Here is a 21109-nt window from a genome sequence, read left to right as displayed (position 1 = left end):
AACTCACGACCGCGAGATCATGTCTTGCATGCTCCAACCACTGAGCCAGGCTTTTTTGTCGTGCCTGACTTAAGCTTTGATGGCTCAGGCATCCTCTTCAAAGACGGCTTATCTGGAATAAACCTATTTGCCGGCCACCCGGCTAGATAAAGAGCCAGGCGTCCTCGCCGCTCCTGTGTTTGAGAAGTCTGGGCTGGTTTTAAGAACTGGCCCTTGGGACCACTTGTGTTTTTCCCTTCTGGCGCTTTAAATTCCCACTCCTGTGGTTTAGGGTTAGCACTAAGCAATGAGCCCTGGGAACCCCAGGGTCCCATCCTGGACCCCCATAGAAGCAGAGCCCAACCAGTGACCACGTGGCCCCGTGTCTTTTCCCGCCCCTTCACTGTGTGTGTGTGTGGGGAGGGGGTGCCCTGCCCTCTCCAGGTCCTGTCAGAAAGAAACCATTATTTTTTTCAGTTTCCTGACAGTTATTGCAGAGGGGGGAGCAACCACAAGGGCCAGGCCAACCAGACACAGGACACTGGCTGGCTGAGACCTAACCAGTTCAAGCCCCCTCCCCTCAATTCCAATGTTTAAGCCCAACTCCTCATCGTGATGGTGTCTGCCGACCTGTGGGCTCCAGGGGAGCATCACGTAGTGGAAGGAGTGGCTCACAATGGGATTCATGCTCTCTTAGGAAGGGGGTGTGAGAGAACGCGCCCCACACCCCCCTCCACGTGAGCACAGGGCCAGAAGGCAGCCATCGGGCCCCCCGGGAATTCAGACCACCAAGGCCAGGGAAGGGAGCTGCATGCCAACCAGCTCAGAACATTAAATTCACACCGTGTCTGAAATCCACCAATAACGAGTGAGCCAGGGAAACCCAAGCCCCCTCACCAGACCCCAATAAAAGCAAAGCCCCAAGCCCTGAGTTGGCTCCCTGTTCCCACCAATGACCTCAATGTATAGCCCTAGGTCGGCTGTGTAACTCTTGTAAGTAATTAACCTGTACTTTTTTAGTGTTTCCTGATGGGTGGTGCTGAAGGGGATCTTGCAATCATATAAGAACCACAAACAGTGGTTTTAACCTCAACACTGGTTATTGAGAGGCCGACCTGTCTCTCTGCCTGGGCCAGGGCCTTGGATGCCTCCCCCAGGGGAGCACTGGCTCAAGAGTCTTTTCAGCAACAACAGCCACTTTAGAGAGGGGAACTAGGTGACCGGAGAATGGTTCCACACGGTAGTGGTCGGGCAGTCTGAGCCATCTGAGACAAGGGGCAGACAGAATCTTCTTGTCCTTATTCCTGTACCAATGAGGAAACAGCCTCAGAGAGGGATCGCCACGTTTGCCGATGGTCACAGGAGGCTGGGGCTGGGGCCGTTGGCTGGCTCTGTCTCTCCCATATTGGGGTCCCCTTGGACGGGGCAGGGACGGGAGGGCCCAGAAGGCAGCTGGCTGTATTTGCTCATTAGGACTTTGGTTTACCAAGGAGGGAAACTTGAGTGGAGAGAAGGGAGGACACTCCATCCGAGGCAAGGAAGAGCCTGAGCTAAAAATCCTCTTGCTTGAGCCCAGAGCAGCCCCCACCAAAGCAGGTGGCTTTCCCTGCGCTAAGAGAGTAGAGGAGAGGGAGACAGTCTCTCTCCTGCCCTGTCTCTCCCTCTCAGCCTCTCTTGGTCTTTGTCTTTCTGTTACTCCTCGTATCTGTCCAGCCATCCTGGAAGACACTTGCTTGGCCCCGACTGATGTTGGACCCCTCCCCACAGCCTCCCACCCCAACCTTGCCCTCTGACCCCCCCCCAGAGCAGCCTGTTCCTTCCACCCACCAAGAGCCTGTAATCAGTTCCTTAGGACAGAGCCAAGGCCAGCAGCTGGAGCTGGGGGTGGGTTCTGTCCTCCAGGACCCCAGCCAATGCTCCACCATGTGTCTTCTCCCTCAGCCAGCCCTGAAGCCTCCAACGTGGCCCCCAGGGGATCCCCATCCCCCAGCCCTAGCCACATTCCTGCCCAGCTTAAACACTCCCCCAAATTCCCCATCACCCAAGTCTAGCAACACACTATTCTTTCCACTGAACTTTATTCATTCAAGGAATGCTCCCAGAGTCCCCTTTGTGCCCGACCCAGCCCAGCCCCCTGGGAGCCTCCAGGTCAGAGGAGACAGATCTGGACAGAGACCCCCAGCCTTCCGGTCAGAGGGAAGTACAGGGTGGGTGAGGCGTGGCCGAGTATGCCACAGGGAAGACTGCCTGGAGGTGACAGCTGGGGTTTTGAGAGGTAAATAAGAGTTTTCCAGGGGGGTAAAAGTGGCAGAAAAGATTGCAGGCAGGTGAGGAGTTGGGGATGGGGCGGCTTAACCTCCACCAGATGCCTTCTCACAATCCTCCAGAAGCTGCCTGTGTACAGGAAGAGACCAGGACCATTTATCTGCCCATTGTACAGGAGGTGAAACTGAGACACCCGTAGGGGAGGCAAGGTGCCCACCATCACATAGCAATTAAGTGGCAGAACCATGGGCTCCAACACCTGGGCTCTTAACTTCTGTATTCTAAGCCTCCTCACTCTCACCATGCTGTTCCCTCTGCCAAAAATGCCTTTCCTTTCCTCAGCTGCTGAAAAGCTCCAGTAAGTCTCCAGCGTCATCAACTGCGTGACCCTCCGGTTAGGACAGAAAGGGTCCCAGTGTTCAAGTGGGCAAAGGGAAGGCCCAGGACACTCTGGTACAGTTAGTGTGGATGAGACCCCAGCCTCTCCTCGCCCCTCACAGGATCCCCAAAAGTCACACAGGCTCCCCTTCCCCGGCCCAAAGTGAATTTCCAACCCTGGCAGCTGCGAGGGGCGGGAGGGATGAAAAGAAGCGTATATTTCAAGCGCTGCAAGGTCTTCACTGAGACAGGGAGCTCAGGGCCAAACCCTGTGAGGATAGGCAGATAGGAGGGGCTTAAATTTGGCTCCTGGATTCTGGGGGCGAGGCACACAGCAGGTCCCACCAAGGCATTCATCTTGAATCTTTGCAAGTTCCCGAGGCCATAAGACTACTGCTGCCCCACAAGCCAGGGGTGCCCCTCAAATGCAATGTCATTTGCCCCATGGGGGTCTCTGTGAAGCAGAAAGCCCAGAAAGGGGCAACCTTCTGCCCCAGGTCACACAGCCAGTGCACAAAGACTAGAACCCAGAGGTGTGTGTGCAGGAGATATAAAAATGAAGTGAGTGGGTTTCCTCCTCCAGACAAGCAGGGAAGGCGTGAGTTTCACTCTCTCTGCTACCCCCGGCTCGCACTCCATAGTGCGTCCAGCTGAGGGCCCAAGGCACTGAATGTTGGTCGGTCTTTCGGGCTAGAGGCCCAGCACAGCTTCATGAGCTCATGAACCTGAGGGAGTGGGAGGAGACAACAGGGTCACATATGAGCGGTAGAAAGGACTCCTATTCACAGTTTCAAAATATAAATTAGATTCCATCCCTCCCCTGCTCCAAAGCCTCCCATGGCTCCCTACAGGTCTTAGAACAAAATCTAATGCCCTCCCGTCTCCTTCCATCACTTCCTCTCTTATTCCCTGCAGCCACATCTGCCCACATCTCATTATTTAAGTGTATCAAACTCATTCCCTCTCCTCAGGGCCTTTGCACATGCTGTGTCCACTGCTGAGAATGCCCTCTCCCAGCTTTTCCCATGGGTAGGCTCCTCCTCCTCCTTCAGGATTACTCCCTCTAAAAGGTCCCCCTGACTACCACCTCACCCCCTCATTTCCTCCTGTTCAACTCTTCCTAGACACCAGTAACCACCAGAATGTTCTTCTTAGCCTCTGCTGGTTACCAGGAGGACAGGGTAGTTTCTGTTCTGTCCCCTGCTGGGTCCCCAGCACCCAGCCCAGAGTGCGGCATACAGTCAGTACTCAATAAATGTTTGTGGTCTGGGCAGGTGAATTTATTTATTGATTGATTTTTAAAGATTTTATTTGAGAGAGAGAGAGAGCACATAGGGGTAGGAGAGAGAGGGAGAGAGAATCTTGGGCAAACTATGCCCCCAGTGCAGAGCCTGACATAGGGCTTGATCTCACCACCCTGAGATCATGACCTGAGCAGAAACCAAGGGTCTGTCGCTTAACTGACTGAGCCACTCAGGTGCCCCTGGGCAGATCAATTTATGAATGACTAACCTCATGTCAGACATTTCCACAGAAGTTGTGAAGATAAACTGTAAGAGTCATTAACATTTACAGACAGTTTGACAGTCAGCTGGACCCGAAGCCGAGCAAGGGAGAGGGGTCAATTTGTCTAAACTTCCGCCACCCCATAAGGCATTGTTATTCCCATTCTGGAGATGGGCAAACTGAGTATCTGAAAATGTTTGCAACTTGGAATACAGTGAGAGAACAGCAAAATAGAAGCCAAAATCCCTTTCAGATTCATGCCCCAGGGTATGCTCTCAATTAAGAGATAACAGCAGGTGGGGGGAAACCCAAAGGGACCAGCTGGCTTCCCTAGGAAAATCCAGAGGGGGAAACTGAGGCAGGCCCTCCAGCACTCACCTCACCAGGGCAGGCAGCAGGCGCCGGCAGCCTCTGGCCCTCAGCCAGAAGTTCCAGGAGGCAGCAGAGGGCCGGGACGTCTCTATCACATCCCATCATCCCCATCATCCGCAGGAACTCCTGGGGCCAAGAGGGAGCACCCGTGGTGGGGGAGGTGCCATCCATGAAGGAGGGAGAAGGGGCGGCCAGTGATTGGGGAAGGGGTAGAGGTGGCGGGGCAGGGGGCAGAGTCAGGCGCGGTGGGGAGAGGGGCCATCTGTGATGGAGGGGGAGGGGGCTGTCCGTGGTAGCAGGGGTCAACCTTAGTGAAGAGCGTTCCTCCCCATTATAAAGGGCCTATATAATAGGTGACACTGAGCAAAAAGAGGGACTCCAGCACAAACAGGGCAGGGATGGGCCAGGAAGGTTCTGGCGATCCAGGAGTGGTGACTCACGGCTGAGGGGCTGCAGCTCTTGTTCCCGTAGGTGAAAAGCTCGTACAGGATGACCCCGAAGCTCCAGACGTCCGACTGGCGCGAGAAGATGTTGTCAGAGAGAGACTCTGGGGCGTACCTGGAAGGGGACGAGGAAGTCTTGGGATGCGAAAGCGAGGGAGAGTATGGGAAAAGGAACAACGTTGGGCGGGGGAAGCTGGGGGTCAGCTGTGAGAGGTCAGTCCCAGCCCCAGGGTCAGAGTTTCCCTGCCCGTGGGATGGGGTAGTCTCCCACCCCACGGAAGGTCTGGGCAGGGTCAGGGCGGAGCCGTGACTCTAGGGGGCAGGGGCCAGTACTGAGGGGCGGAGCGGGGTGGGACAGGAAGTCGTGGCCCGGGAGGGGCCTGGGCAGCGAGAGGGGCGGGGCCGGGGCGGAACCGGGGCAGTGGGGAGGAGGGGCAGGCCAGGACAGTGGAAGTAGGGGGGCCAGGGTAGTGGGGAAAAGTTGGGGGACCTGGGCGGGGTCAGGAGGGCCGTAGCAGTAGGGGTAGGGGCGGGGCCAGCGACGAGGGGCGGGGCCAGCACGCTAGGGGGGAGGAGCCAGGACTGCGAGAAGGCGGGGCCATGGCGGGCCCTAGAAGGTAGGAGGGAGGTATGGGCCGAAGTCTCGGGGAGGAGAGGTGGGCCGGAGAGGTGGGCCGGGGCGGGGTCCCCGCACCAGAAGATGGGGCTCTGGCCGGGCTTGTGGACCACGTAGTAGTCTTTGTCGAGCGGCAGCAGCTTGGCGAGGCCGAAGTCGGCGATCTTGACGTGCGTCTCGCTCTCCACCAGGATGTTACGCGCGGCAAGGTCGCGGTGCACATAGCGGCGGGAGCCCAGGTACTCCATGCCCTGCAGGCGAGCGTGAGGGCCACACTCCAGCGCAACCAGCAGGGGCCCAACCTGGCTTACCTGGAATCCAACCCAAACCTGTCCCAAAACCCAAGCCTAACCCTGCCCCAGACCCATCCTGCACTCCAGTCCCGACCTCAGCTCTAACTCAGCTGCTCCTCCAGCCTGACCTGGACCCGAAACTTCCACCTTTAGCCTTCCCCGCGACTCCACGCAGACCCTCGCCCAGACTGGGCCACCTCAGACCCCGGGGCCCCGGGCACGCCTCGCACCTTGCAGATCTGTGAGGCGTAGAGGAGCAGGCGGTTGGCATCGAGGCGCGCGCGGTGCCGCTGTAGGAAGTCCCTCAGGCAGCCGCTGGGCAGGTACTCCATCACCAGCCGCAGGCTCTGGCGGCCTAGGTGATGGGAGGGGAGGCTGGGCGGAGTCACTACAGAGCCCATCTCTGTCCACTGCCCCTCCCTATTCTTCCTCCCGGATCAGAGAACAGCCCTGGGTTCCTCCCAGCCTCAATATTGCTTTCTATAAAATGGGAACAGCAACCCTAACGCTTATCACCAATGGCTCTTGAGTACTTTCTATGATATACATTGATTCATTTAAACCTGATAATGACCCCTTTTTCAGGTGTAGAAATGGACACGCAGAGAGTTTAAATCGCCTGCCCAAGGTCTCCCAGCTGCTAAGGGAGAGAGTGGGAATTCGAACCCGCAGCAATCCAGATCTGGATAAACAAGAGCATCAGTCACGCCCTTCCTGGTGTCCCCAGGCCACCCTAGAATGTCACTGCAGGAGCATGCGGGTGTGGGATTCGAAGAGCACCCGTTTGGGAATGGCTCACCTGGGCCATAGCTGACACCGCGGTACTTGACAATGAAGTCACTGTGGAGGGCTTTGAGGGTCTGGATCTCCCTCTGGAAGTCCTTCTGCTGGTCTGGCCCGCTGTGTTGCAGCTGCTTCACTGCCACTAGGGCGCCTGTGTTGTCGCCCAGCGGGTCATAGCGGCACAGTTCCACGCTGCCAAAGTTGCCCTGGGAGACAGCAGGGCTGGTGTCCATGTGCACGGGGGCTTCCCCACAGCAGGGCTGGTGTCCATGTGCACCAGGGCTTCCCCACCCGCCCCAGCCCTGCCCAGCTCACCTTGCCCAGCTGTGAGATGTACTTGAGGTGTCTCTCCTCGAAAATAGTAGGGTCTTGGTAGGCGTAGAGCTGGGCGCCATTCCATAGCCCATCACGGGGCGTCAAGGCACCAGGTGTGGGGTCTGAGAGGAGCTCATAATCTGTGGGGCACAGGCAGTAAGTGACCGGTACACTGGGCCCTGGGTCCCTTTCCTAAGCTGACTTGCTAGGGCACTTTGATCTGCACACTTACCTTCTCTGCCCATTATGGCAGGGCCCCTACAAGCCTCAGGGTACCTTGCAGGGGGCTGGAAAAAGGAGGCCGGCTGAGCAAAGGCAGACCGACCCCTTATGTGTTCTCCAGGCTGTGCAAACTATGTATAGCTTTGGAGACAGAAAGGCATTTCCCAGACTCCACTGAGGTGAAGTGTGGTACATGGTTGAGCTCAGGCTGATGGGGGAGAAAAACTGGCTGCCCTTTCAGACCTGGCACATGGAAACCTAGCATGGCACCCTCCACAGTCTCTCTCTCTCTCTCTCTCTCTCTGCAGAGGATGTGACAGGGACCTGAGACCATGGGATGGGTGGAGCCAAAAAGGGAGAGGCACCTGTTGATCTGGACACCGTCATAGAATGAAAGGTAAATATCCACCATGGTCAGCCTGGAGCTTGGGGAGGGGGGGGTCTGTTTGTTACAGTAGCAGCTGAGGCTCATGCTGACTGATACACTCACCAACCACTCCAACCCTGCCAAGCACACAGGGCCAGCTCTGCATGCAAATTTCACTTTATTTCCCCCACCCTCGGGGCCTCATATGATAGGCCAGCCCTGCCCACCCTGCCTGGCCCAGTGGGCACCTGAAGTGATGAGGCTGTTCAGGTCGCGGATGATGGCACGGAAGGAGGGCCTCTGGCCTGCCTCGTAGACCATGCACTGTTGGATCAGCATGGCGAGCTCCATCCACTTGGGGGCAGGGAGCTGCTGCTGTTCTTTATAAAACTGAAGCTTCTAAGGTTGAGGAGAGGGGCTGATCACTCCCAGTATACCCTCAGGAGCAGTCCCCTTGCCCCCCAGACCAGCCCATCCCCAAGCTGGACCTTAGCCCCCTAGAGGCCAATACAGGTGCTCTGACCTTGGCAGGATCCAGGGTGCTGATGGGTATCGGGATCCCGCTGAACACCTCCCAGACTGTGGCACCAAAACCCCACTTGTCAGCTTCCAAGCCAAGTGTCCGGGGCTCCAGGAGACACTCAGGGGCCACCCATGGGATCCTGTCTGTGAGCACTGGGGAGTGGGGCAGGGGTCAGGGGTCTGCTTCCCTGCCCCACTAGGTCCCTCCGTCCACCCTTCCAGACTTACTCTCCAGGCTTAGCACAGCAGGGCTGACCCCAGGGTCACTAAGCTTGATGAAGGGCAGGTTCCCATCAGCCCCTTTGCGAGCAAGGAGCACCTTCCGGGCTGAGACATTGCCATGGGGGAGGCCTTTGTCCTCCTAGGTGGGCCAGGCATAGGGAACGCAAGGGAGGGTTTGCTGAATGAATAGTCTGGCTGGAAAGCCACTACATAGCCTTCAAAGCCTGCCTGTGGCTGCTCAGACCATACTTCTAGACCACTTTCTAGACTACTGGCGGCCTGTCTTGCCTCCTCTGGTTCACCCCCTATGCTGCCCCATGTCCCTCCTCTCAAAGCCACCCAGAGGCTCCCCATTGCCTTTAGGATAAAGTCCAAAGTCCTCAGCCTAGCAGTCAAGGTCCTTTGAGATACTCCTTCACTCTATCTCTGACATTCTCTCTTTCATGCCCTTACCCCAGCCTCCTGGGAGGCACCTTGCTGGAGGCATCCCAGGACGTGCACCCCATCTTCTAAGCTGCAGGCCTGGGTCCAGGCTGTGCCCTCAACCTGACACGCCCTCCTCCTTTTCTCCGCTTGATGAGCTCCTAGTCAACCCTCAAGACCCAGCTCCCATGTTCCCTCTTCTGGGAAGCCTTCCCCCTGCCCGGCCTCATGGCCCACTACTCCCCCTGAAATCCACCAATGACCACCTATTCCCTTCTCCCACTCTTATACCTCTAAGCCTATACGTATGCTGTTCCCTCAGTCTAAAATGCCCTCCCTTTGTATCCTTGCCAAACTCCTATGCCTACCACAGAGCCCACTCTCAATTGCCCCTCTATTCTGTGCCCAGAGGATAGAGCAAGCAGAGGAGCACTCACCAGATAGTTGAGGGCATAGGCCAGCTGTTTGATCACCTGCAGCTTCCAGCTGGCTGGCACCAGGTGGCCAGACTTGCGCAGGTAGGTGTCCAGCGCTCCCAGGTGTGCAAATTCCTGCACCATGATACCTGGCAGCAGCAGGGAGGGGCAGGGCTGGGAGGCAGGACTGAATCCGTGCTGAACAGGCTCCGCCCCCCCCCGCCCCACCCCCGGTGGGTTGCGGGTTCCTTACCCTCCTCTCCTCTCCTCCTCCTCACTTCCTGTATGGGAGCTATTGCCTCGAGATGCCTGGATGGCACTGAACTCTGTCCACATCTCACTTCCAGCCCTTTGCATGTTCTCTCTGGCACATCCCTCCTCCTGTTCCCTAATTCCTAATATCTTTGCCTTCTCTGCTTAGAACTTAGCTTTGCCTATCCAGAATCATTGCCTAACCTCCAAGCTGGGCTGGCGGCCTCTGACCACCCACAGTGCCCTGCGCGGCCCCCGCGCCCACGATCACGATCCCAATCACGATCACGTAGATCACGTATCACCCCGCCCCGCCTGTCACGTTCCACGCTGTGAGTGCAGCTCCTGGCCCCTCCCAGCCCTGCGAGAGGTAGCTACTATACTGATCTGGTGGAACTGGGGCTTGGAGAGGTAACTTGGCCCTTGCAAAGCTGCAGGGTGGGGTGGGGGGAGCGGGGGAGGTACACAGGGAGGTGGGATTGGATCCCAGGCCCATTTGACTTGAGATAATTCTGCGAGGCTGGTTATCTGTGGGAGCCTGGAGCTGGCTGCCCCAGAGTGGCAAATGAAGGACACAGGTAAGAGGGTGAGGGACCCCGGGGGACAGAGGAGCCCAGCCAGGGCGGGCTCTGGATTTGTATGGCTAATGATGTTTTAGCTGGTCTCAGTGGGGAAGGGCGGGTGCAGGGGCGAAAGTTGCTCACTGTCTCCAGCCATGCACACGCCATGGAGCAACACGAGGTGCTGGTATGACACTTGGCTCATCAGACTCGCAGCTTCCAGAAATGACTGGGGAAAGGAGAAGGGATAGAAGGTCCACGGGTTCCTTCCCCTCCAGGGTCAGACCAAGCACCCCAAACTTGCTGCTCACAAATCAACCTCAGGAGGATGCCTCACCACAAGCCTCCTTTGACCTTGGAGTCCACCACTGGTACACACGGGACTCTGTATCATGGTTTTCTGATGGGCGCTGGAAGTCCCCATGCTAATCTACCTTGGGTCTCTCACACAGAAGTGGGAGACTTGGGGTTCAAGGAGGGCTCAAGCCTTCCCTGGGTGGCCCAACCTGCTGAGGCTTCCATCCATGTCACTCCCCTCTTCTTCTTTGATCACTCCTCTCCAGCCCACTGGCCCATCTTCACTTTTTTTTTTTTTAAGTTTTATTTATTTAAGTAATCTCTGCACCCAGTGTGGGGCTGGAACTCACAACCCTGAGATTAAGAGTCACGTGCTCTTCCAACTGAGCCAGCCAGATGCCCCCTCCTCACTGTTCTTTAAACATGCCAGACAGAGGGGTGCCTGGGTGGCTCAGTCAGTTAAGCTTTTGCATTCAACTTGGGTCATGATCCCAGAGTCCTGCGGGGAATCTGCTTCTCCCTCTCTCTCGGTTCCTCCCCCCCAGTTTGTGCGCTGTCTCTCTGTCAAATAAATAAATAAAATCTTAAAAAACAAAAAACAGGGACACCTGGGTGTCTTAGTGGGTTAAAGCCTCTGCCTTCAGCTCAGGTCATGATCCCAGGGTCCTGGGATCGAGCCCCGCATTGGGCTCTCCGCTCAGTGGGGAGCCTGCTTCCTCCTCTCTCTGCCTGCCTCTCTGCCTACTTGTGATCTGTCTGTCAAATAAATAAATAAAAATATTTAAAAAACAAAAACAAAAAACAAACATGCCAGGCACAACCCTGCCGCAGGACCTTTGCACTGGCTATTTCTTCTGTTCAGTGTACTCTTTCTGTTTGCATCTAAATTCCCTGATCCCTCTGTATTTCAAGGTTTGGAGATGCTGCAACTACATTTCTGTTGTGTTAAAGACCCGTGTGTTTTTAACTTTTTTTGAATCCACAACGCTCTCTCCAGCCAGTCCTGACCCCAAAGTCCTGGTCCCCATCACACTCACCTCCATGCAGTTTTTATGCTTGGCATTCATCACTTTGAGCAGCACCTCTGTCTTCCGGGCCTCCCCCTCCACGACCTCATGGCGACAACCCCGGTAAATCTTGGTGAACGATCCATGACCCAGGTTCTCATGCTGGAGGGTGAGGAGGCAACAGGAGAGGCTGGTAAGGGGGCTCCTGGTGGGATCCTCGCCCCCGGTCCTGGCCCCACTTTGCAGATAATGAACAGAGGCACAAGAAGGTTACATCACATGCTTGAAGCCACACAGCACAGATGTAAATGAGATGCAATGCAGACCCAGGGTCTGGATCCCAACTGAGGTCCCCCCACCCATTTCCTAGGGCTGCTTACCCACTCCAGGCTGTCAGCAGGGATCTTGTGAAACGTCATCTGACTCAGCTGGCCTTGGGATTGGGTCTGAAGAGGGGATGATGTGGGTGGGCTACAACCCCTCCGTACCACAATGAGGTTGGACTTTTCTGTGGGGAGGAGGTAGCAGGAGAAAGACGGAGGTCAGAGGTACAAGGTCCCCTAAGGTTTGCTCACTCCCTGCCTCAATTTGGGGTCTCCCCCAGAAGCAGCCAACCCTGAGATGAGGCCCCCAGGGTACGTGGTTTATTTGAGACTACAGGAAGCTCCAGTCCTTGGGGGGGTTGGGGGGTGGGTTCCCTATGAGAAGGCAATGCTGTGGGCAACCTACTCTCAGTCCTGCTAGGAATTCTAGAAGACTCTGAAGAACTCACAGCTCACAGTTGTCCCATGCCTGTGGTTTGTCTGAGAGCGAAATTCACCCAGAGGAAGAGGCAAGAGATGGAGAGAGTCTAAGAGACAGGGTCAGCTCTTGGATCCTCGTTGTGCCTGAAGATGGCATCTACGCTACCAGCCCATAAACCACCTGTTCTTTCCTAAACCATCTGGGCCCATGGCTTCTGCCACTTGGCACACAAAGCAGGACCCCAGCCTGACTGCTCAGCTCAGGGGAGGGGACAGGCTCACCTTTGGGTTTGGGGGTGCAGCAGAAAGTGAGGCTTAGCGCAACCCCATCCACGTGCAGCCCACCATTCCAGCAGGCTGCCAAGAGCTCTCGAAGACTGCTGTGGGGACGGCCGAGGCCAGCCAGGGAGAAGGTTCCTGTGGGGTCACAGCGGATGAGGCAGCCCTTGTAATCAGGACCCAGGGGGGTCTGCAAAAGAGGAGTGGTCCCTGAGTGCAAGTGGGCAGTACCTTCCACTCACCCCATCTTCCTCGAGCACCACAGGCTCATTCCAATCTCCAAGCCTTCGCATATGCTGTTCCCTCCACTAAGAATGCCTTTAACCTCCCCTTCCTCAAGGAGCAAAGATGAAAGACTCATCTTTCAGGTTTCAGTTCAAATGTCACCTCCTTCAGGAAGCCCTCCCTGCTCACCTGGCTCCTAGTGGTGGACCAACCTGAACACAGACAGTGAGGAGGAAGCAGTCAAAATCCTGGGGACTGCGGCGGAGAACGTAGGAGCCGGGACGTGAGCCCTGGGTCTTGAGTTTGTTGATGGCAAAATCCAGGCTGTGGAGAAAGGCGGGAGGAAAAGACAGAGACAGAGAGATGGAGGCAGAGAAGCCCAAGCTAGACTTGGGTTCTAATCCTGGTCCCTCTGAAGCTCCGGGACCCTGGCCACCTAACATTCCCTGAATCCTTCCTATTTTTAAAATGAGCCAAAAAGGGTGTCTGGGTGGCTCATCGTTAGGCAACTGCCTTCAGCTCAGGTCATGATCCCAGGGTCCCAGGATCTAGTCCAGCATCAGACTCCCTGTTCAGCGGGAAGCTTGCTTCTCCCTCTCCTGCTCCCCCTGCTTGTGTTCCCTCTCCAGCTGTGTTTCTCTCTGTCAAATAGATAAATAAAATCTTTAAAAAACACACACACACACACACACACACACACACAAGAATACTTGTTTAAAAGTAAATAAATAAAATAAGCCAAAAATTCAGGGCTCTACTAGAGGATTAAAGAAAAGATCACAGGCAGAACCTGGTGCCGTCCACCCCAGTAATCCACTCTGGGGCACTGAGGAATCAAGAGAAAGGGAAGCTGCTGTGCAGGACAGCAAAAGGGAGAGCCTAGTCTCATTGCGCGCCAACCATGAACCAGGCATTGTTCCAGCACATGAGCCCTGTCCAGCGCTCCTGGGGAGGAGAGGACACTGAGACAGTGAGCAAGATTGGAACCGAGTTCCCACGGGGATAGACCCTTACGTGATGGGGCCGTGGCACTGCTCGGCCACTTCTTCCAGCAGCCGTGGCGGCGCAACCTCCTTGCAGAAGAAGTGCCTGGAGTCGGAGATCAGCCGGAAGTAGCCATCGACAAGCGCCACAAAGGACAACGCGGCGGGCAGCCCCGGGAACTCGGCCTCCTGTGTTGATCAGCGTCAGTGCCCGCTGCGGCCCCAAGGCGACCGTCCCGCATCCCCGCAGTCGGGGTTAGGCGGGAAAGGAAGATAGTCTAGTACCCACCAGGATCTGGTTGTCCGTCCTGGTGACGGTGACCAGGCGGTGCTCCCCGGCCGGGCCAACACACGGAGCCTGCTTGATGCTGATGTCCACAATTTCTGGAAAGTCGCAGAAGGGCTGGAGGGCCTGGGAACGGGGTTGGGGGGAGGGCTGAAGCTGGAGGTCCCGTCCCCTCGGAGCCCCCAAGTCCGTCTTGGAAGCCTGGACCCCACCAACCCACGGCGTAAACCCTGACCTTCTCGGCCTCTCCCAGCCCCGGTCCCTTCCCACGTCTCCCCTGCCAAACCCCGGCCCTTTCTATCAACCCCATCCTTCACAAACCCTCTCCACCCCATCCCCAATGTCTCCCACCCTACCCCTGCTAAACCCCATCTCCTTCAATCGTCCGGTCCCCTCTCGGAACCCGTCCATCGCTTAGCTCCACTCCACCTGCCGGGCTAAGTCCAGCCGGGAGCCCCGCCCCGTCTCAACCCTGACTCCTCCCCCGGCCCAGCTAACCCAGTCCTGAGCCCCCCGCCCAACCACTCTCCTCCGTCCCAAGTCCCGCCCATTTTTTAATTCCCGCCCCCACCCCGCTAGCCCCACCTCTCACTCAACCGGCCCTGGTCCGACACACAGTCCTCTCCCCTCCTTCACCCCGCCCACTCTCCTGCCCCTCCCTCCTATGCTCCGCCCCCGCCGTTGGCCCTGCCCAGCAGCCGCCCACACCTCCTGTCCTCCCGAACTCCAGGCGATGCCGCTGTCACCAGCCACTCGGAGCAGCCCCTTCGCATCCTCACCACCAGCAGCCCCGGGGAGGTTCACGGGGAAGGTCTCGACCGCCCTGGCCGGGTCGAGCCTCTCCAGGTCCATGATGTACTTGGCCATGAGCGAATGCCTGTCAGCCTGGCAGGCGGTCACACGGCGCAGGGCCCGGCGCACGGTCCTCCGGATGCGCTTCCGCGTCACGAAGCTCAGGCCCTGAATCAGGTCGCGCAGGTCGGGGGGCAGGCAGACCTTATAGCTACGAGTGGGGGTAGCAGGTCCTCGCTGTGGAGAGGGATCTCCACAGGTACGGACAGGGACATACACAAACCCAAAATTTAGCCGAAGGGCTGAAGGGTGGCCTCACCCGGGGGGCACGAGGCACACACAGAGACACTCAAGGACATGTCTGGGGGAAGGACCTCAGTGTGGGGATGGCCACTGGGCTCCACCAGACAGACGGACATAGACACACACACACACACACACAGGCCTTTAGCCGCAGGAGGGAGGGAGAGACTGGAGCGTCAGAGGTTGGTGGGGTCCTGGGTCACATGCACACACCGCAGGCTTGTGTGAGGGGAGCCTCATGGCATTCTGAGCTCTAGGGATGGCCCAGCGGAGTCACGTTTGCTCACTCCCAGCTAGACGCTGGGTATCACAGGCTGGAAACCCTCACCTGACAGTCTTCAGCATCTCCTCAGGTTGCTGAACCTGCTCGCGGGCCATCCGGGCCAGGTCCAGCACTGCCAGGCTGAGACATTCCCCCTGCTCCTTGAGACTGAGGCCCACGGAGAGGCGGCCGCTCACCAGGTCATTTCGATGCTGGGGGCCGGTCATAGCCCAACTGTGAGCCCTGATATTGCACTACAGACTCCCCCCGACCCTTGGGTCGATTCCCAACCCTGGGCTGCCATAGAGAGGGTCAGCCAAGGCCGCCCAAACTTCGAGCCTTGTTATTGCCCTGTGGACGCCCCACCCCCACCCCGGGCTGAGCCCCATGCAGGCTTTTACCTGAGCGAAGAGGTGCTCCAGGACTGGTAGGTCAAGGACGGCGCTGGCCAAGTCCTTGCGCAGCCCGAAGCGGTGGCACTTCTCTAGCCCAAACCAGTTGGGGAAGTAAAAGCTAAGCAGAAGGAGAGAAGCCTGGAGTAGGGGTACGGAGCGGTGGAAGAGAGTGCCAAAACCTCACAGAGCCCAGGTTGTGCCATTGCCTTGCTAAGTGACCTTGGGCAAGCAAGGGACACCCTCCGGCCTCAGTTCTTCATCTGGGCCACGAGCAGGATCACAAATTCCCTGGGGGTACCCGCTGGGAAGTGCAGGGAGATGATAAGTTTGTAGGATTACCATTGTATTAAACTCTCCTTGCCCTCAACAAAAGGCATCCCCTCTGGGTAACATTTAACCCATGGCCGTGGGGGTAGGGGTGATGTGCTGGGGGTAGGGGTGATGTGCTTCCTACCGGAGCCTGTAGACCAGGACTTGGGTGCTTGAGTCCTCCACGGAGAAGATATGGCTTGGGGGGAACCAGCAGGACAGGTCCTCCGTGGCCAGGGCAAAGAGGGAGTGGTACACAGGCAGGATGCCTGTGGGAATGCCCCATCAGCCCTCCTAGGTCTCCCCATCTTGTCCCTTGCAGGGCTGCCATGATTAGGAGCCGCATGCATCCCTGCAGGGTTCTTTCTCATCATTGGCTCTCGCCCTCAACACACCCCCACTCACACACACACTCCATGGCTTCCCATTGCCATCAGCAGAGAATTCACACACAAACTGCTTCCTGGGGCCTCCCGCCCCTCTCCCCAGAGTGCTCCTTCCACACTGTACACCTTATGTCAAGAGATGCCCTCATGCGCCTCTGAGTCTTTTCACAGCCTTTCCCTGAGCATCTTCCTCCTTTGCCAAACTCTTATTCATCCCTCAAAGCCCTAGGTCTAAAGCTGACTGACTCCACTTGACAGTTATTCCAGCTCCCAAGCTGGACCTCCAACAGCTCGACCCCTCCCTTTGGCCCAGCTTTCTAGGGAACCACTCACCACTGGCCTTAGCAGCCCAAACACACAGCTCTTCAGCTGAATGGTCTCCATAGGAGAAGGATAGGCGCTGTGGGGGTCCAGGGCCCCGAGGAGGCAGCAGCACGTGCAGGGCACCTGCCTCTGAAGATGAGAGGCTGCAGGAACGTTGAGGGATCAGGGGTGTCTCCTCACTTGGAGGCGCCATAGGTGTAGCCTGTCTGGACACACAGAAGCAGCCACTCAGTTCTGGCCAGACGGAACAAGACTATGAAGCTTTTAGGGGTGGGGGTGGGGCACAGAGATGCTGCAGGGGAGGTAGGGCTAAAGCTGATTTAAGAGGCAGGAGAAAGGAGCAGAAACACACAGAAAGAGAAAGAGACAGAAAGGGATGCCTGGGTGACTCAGTTAAATATCTTCCTTCAGCTCAGGTCATGGTCTTGGGGTCCTGGGATCCTGAGATCGAGCCCCACGGCAAGCCCCACATCAGGTTTCCTACTCTGTGGGGAGTTTGCTTCTCCCCCTGCCTCTCCCCAGCTCATGGTCTTTCTCAAGCATGCTCTCTCTCAAATAAATAAATAAAATATTTAAAAACAAATGAACAAAGACAGAGATGGAGAAAGAGAGAAATAGAGTAGCTGAGTGTGCAGGATAGGTAAGGAGCCATAACCCCCCCGGCAAGACTATGCTGGGGTCTGGAAGATACTCTGCACTCTAATTTGTGTGAATTCTCTCTTTTTTTTTTTCTTTTCTTTTCTTACTTTGGTTGATGCACATAATTTGTGTGTATTCTTGTCAGTCCAGGGCAGAGAGATCCAGCCAATCTGCAGCTTTCCCACCTTAATTACCGCAATGCCCCTGCCCCAGGCAGGCATGAGCAATCAATCACAAGTGTATAGATTTGCTGACCAGGAAGCAGATAGATACTGGTTCCATGGTGGGGGGCGGTGGTTAAGGTGATAGTGGTGGCCCATCACTTCCTGCAGGTCTAGGAGACTCCAGCTCTTCTGGGGCTGGGGCTGGAAGCTTTGGCAGCTGGTGTTATCTATTCTTTGTGACAAGCATCAGATCCAGACTGATGACTGTCGATAGGAGTGACCTCTGTGTCTGTTTTTTTTTTTTTTAAAGATTTTATTTATTTAGGGCGCCTGGGTGGCTCAGTGGGTTAAGCCGCTGCCTTTGGCTCAGGTCATGATCTCAGGGTCCTGGAATCGAGTCCCGCATTGGGCTCTCTGCTCGGCAGGGAGCCTGCTTCCCTCTCTCTCTCTCTCTGCCTGCCTCTTTGCCTACTTGCGATTTCTCTCTGTCCAATAAATAAATAAAATCTTTAAAAAAAATAAAATAAAAAATAAAATAAATTAAAGAAAAGATTTTATTTATTTATTTGACACAGATCACAAGTAGGCAGAGAGGCAGGCAGAGAGAGAGAGGGGAGAAAGCAGGCTCCCTGCTGAGCAGAGAGCCCGATGCGGGACTCGATCCCAGGACCCTGAGACCATGACCTGAGCCAAAGGCAGCGGCTTAACCCACTGAGCCACCCAGGCGCCCGGGACTTCTGTGTCTTATCCGCCCACCACCATCACCTTCTCTGTACCCTTTATCACTCCCACTGTTTAAGCCCCTGTAGTATGAAGACCTCCCTGGAATGAGCCCAGGAGGAAATTGCCTCTCACCCTTTATTCCCAGACCTCAGGACCCCTGGTTAGGCAGAGGGAAGGGCTGGGCTTCAAACCCAGCAGGGAAAAGGCAGTAGTAGATGGACAAGATCCACTTATACTGACCTGAATAAAGAAGATGCAAAGAAAATATTGGGTAAAAAACCATGTTCCAGGGGCACCTGGGTGGTTCAGTCGGTTAAGTGTCTGCCTTTGGCTCAGGTCATGATTCTAGGGTCCTGGGATGGAGCCCCAGATCGGTCTCCCTGCTTCTCTCTTTCCTTCTGCCCCTCCCCCCGCTTGTGCTCCAGTGCTCTAACTCTCTCTCCTCCTCACTCACTCTCTCTCAAATAAATAAAAATCTTAAAAACAAAAAAACCACGTTCCAGAATAATAGTAGGAGGTGGGGGAGGGGACAGCATTAATGAGGTTTTAGCAAACCCAGCCTAAAAGCCTGGAGCTGGGAAGACCCTAGGCTCTGGGTTCAAATCCCAACCCCACCATATTCAAGCTTCGTGACCCTGGCAGGGCTCCCATTGCTGACATGCCATTTTCTCAACTGTGAGATGCACTCACTGCCCACCTCGCTTGGTTTGCTGAGCTGAGCCCAAGGGGTCAACGTTTTTTATCCTCACTAACTGGCACTGTTCTTGGTGACATGCCCAACGAGCACTTGACCGAAGCCAGCCAAACTGGGAAGGAAGGTCCCTGACACTGTGGTTTAGCAGTTCCTGACGGGGAGGGAGGGCGTGAGGGGCAGGGAGCTTTCCCCTAGGGACACCCCCATGTCACCAGCTCCCAGACAAGGAATTCCCAGTCCCAGGAGCCCTGGGGCCTCTCTCACTCCCTTCAGAGGTTGTCACTGTCCTATTTCTAAGAGTGGACTCAATCATGGTCTTTGCACCTTTATGTAAATGGAATCATAGAGTTTGTGCATTTTGTTTAAAATCAATCTTAAAGATATGTATATATTTTATAACTTGAGGGAAAAAATAAAAAGGGGAAAAATCAGAGGTGGTGTTTGGGACACAGAAAGATTTCCCTGACTTAGCACCCAAAGTCCCATAAACCCTACAGTTGGTTGGTCACCCTAGGCTCTGGCCTGGGTCCTAGGAGGGTGAAGGAGGGGAATTGTGCCCCTGGAGGCCGTGAACTCCAGGCCCAAGGTACAGAGATTCATCCAAGTCCACAGAGCTGGGAATCTGAGGTCATTTTATGCAATAAAATCTGAGGCCCGGAGAGAGGAGCACTGTGCCAGAGGCCACCGAGCCCGTCACGCCCAGCTTTTGTCTGTCTGGTATCTTTCCTCAGAGGCCTTGCCTTGTCCCCAGCCACAACCCTTTGCACAGTATCCCCAACCCCCACCCCAGAGCCATGTGGCCCCACCAGCTCTTACCTGGCAGCTGGGAAGCCCGGGCTAAGGACAGGAGGGCAGAGCAGGGCGGCAGCCGGAGGAAAGTCCCACTGGGCTCCTTCCTGTGTGGGCCCCTCAGCTTCCTGAGCTGCTGTCACTTACTGAAAGTTGTGGCCATGTGGGGGATGGGGACGGGGAGGGGAAAGGGCCTGGCCGCAGAGGGGCAGAAAAGTTCCAGAAGCCTCTGCGGGCCGTGGCCCTCCTCAGACAGGGTACTGGAAACCCTGGACCTAAAGGGAGGAGTGACGGCACAGAGAAGGGCCCCGGTCACAGAGGGGTTCCCAGCAGGCTCTGGACTGCTCATTCCCTGGGGGGCCCTGGTAATGCCCCAGCTCCTTGGGCCTCAGCTAACCCATCTGAGGCACATCTGGGTTGGGTATTTAAGCAGAACTAATGTCGCACCCAGGGTAGGGAACAGGGTTAGATCTACCCAGGAAGGATTCAGGAAAGTTGCCAGACGAAGGTTCAAGTTCGTCAGGTATTTCTCCCACGAGACCCTAGGAGGAATAGCGGGCCCGTTCTGTGCACCATGCCCTATGCCCAGCCTAGAAACAGGCTCACCTCACCTTCTGGTCTGCCAGAGAGACAGTTACTAATTATGGATGACAAGGAAAGGAAGGTGATGGCAGTGGAGGGACCTCCATGCAGAGGTCATGATGAGCTGAGCTGGGATCTGAAGCAGGAGGAGCAAAGAGCACACCTGGTGGAGGTCACCACAAGTGCAAAGGCCCTGAGGTGGACTGAGATGAGCAGTTTGAGCCGAGAGGAGGCAGGAACGGCAGGAAGAGGTAAGAAGTTGGAGGGAATAGAGCCGTGAGCAGGTTGGGTCTGATCACTTTTTTCCCCGACCCTGAGGTTGTCCTGAGTGGAGGCAGGCGGCTAGGGCAGCGTCTCCGTGAGAACTGGCCCAGTGTCCTTACCCCCAGAAAGTAGAGTTTGGGGGACAGATTTTTTTTTTTAAGATTTTATTTATTTACTTGACAGAGAAAGACATAGTGAGAGAGGGACCAGAAGCAGGGAAAGTGGGAGAGGGAGAAGCAGGCTTCCCACCGAGTGGGGAGGTTGATGCCAGGCTTGATCCCAGGACCCTGGGATCATGACCTGAGCCAAAGACAGACGCTTAATGACTGAGTCACCCAGGTGCCCCTGGAGGATAGATTTTAGAGAACTCTTTCATCTCGATAATCCCATTATAGGTCCGAAACTTGACTTTGGGACAGGGGGCCTGGGTGGCTCAGTTGGAAGAGCATGTGACTCTCAATCTCCAGGTCATGAGTTTGAGTCCCATATGGGGTGCAGAGATTACTTAAATAAACATCTTTTTTTTTTTTTAAGATTTTATTTATTTACTTGAGAGAGAGAGAAAAATAACAAGAGAGAGCGCAAGCATGGTGGAAGGAGGTGGAAGGGAGAAGCGGGCTCCCCACTGAGCAGGGAGCCCAACATGGGGCTCGATCCCAGGACCCTGGGATCATGACTTGAGCTGAAGGCAGATACTCAACTGACTGAGCCACCCAGACACCCCTAAAT

The 21109-nt window shown here is 56.0% G+C and overlaps 1 protein-coding gene across 4 annotated transcripts; it reads right to left on the bottom strand.

The window, feature by feature from the left end:
* Positions 1 to 2040: 2040 nt before the first annotated feature.
* On the bottom strand, positions 2041 to 19687 carry JAK3 (Janus kinase 3). 4 transcript variants are annotated; one of them, XM_004760988.3, is made up of 24 exons: positions 19562 to 19687; positions 16535 to 16731; positions 15961 to 16084; positions 15513 to 15624; positions 15178 to 15323; positions 14463 to 14757; positions 13758 to 13880; positions 13500 to 13657; positions 12698 to 12809; positions 12264 to 12450; positions 11619 to 11746; positions 11269 to 11400; positions 10079 to 10163; positions 9144 to 9271; positions 8290 to 8422; positions 8063 to 8214; positions 7788 to 7938; positions 6951 to 7090; positions 6652 to 6841; positions 6083 to 6207; positions 5638 to 5870; positions 4941 to 5058; positions 4507 to 4626; positions 2041 to 3347 (listed from the first exon to the last, which is right to left on the bottom strand). In XM_004760988.3, exons 2-24 carry the CDS (start codon positions 16716 to 16718, stop codon positions 3240 to 3242), a joined length of 3384 nt encoding a protein of 1127 aa, XP_004761045.1. In that variant the 5' UTR covers positions 16719 to 16731; positions 19562 to 19687; the 3' UTR covers positions 2041 to 3239. The 4 variants fall into 4 exon arrangements, with proteins under 4 accessions (XP_004761045.1, XP_004761047.1, XP_004761046.1 ...); XM_004760990.3 differs by having other exon boundaries at positions 5638 to 5810; XM_004760989.3 differs by having other exon boundaries at positions 16535 to 16727; positions 19562 to 19669.
* Positions 19688 to 21109: the final 1422 nt, after the last annotated feature.

This window comes from Mustela putorius, unplaced genomic scaffold (genome assembly GCF_011764305.1).
Source record: "Mustela putorius furo isolate JIRA1106 unplaced genomic scaffold, ASM1176430v1.1 tig00000095_pilon_pilon_pilon, whole genome shotgun sequence".
Lineage (NCBI taxonomy): Eukaryota > Metazoa > Chordata > Mammalia > Carnivora > Mustelidae > Mustela > Mustela putorius.
The sequence above is the reverse complement of the archived record's forward strand: the minus strand, read 5'-3'. Positions and strand labels throughout refer to the sequence as shown.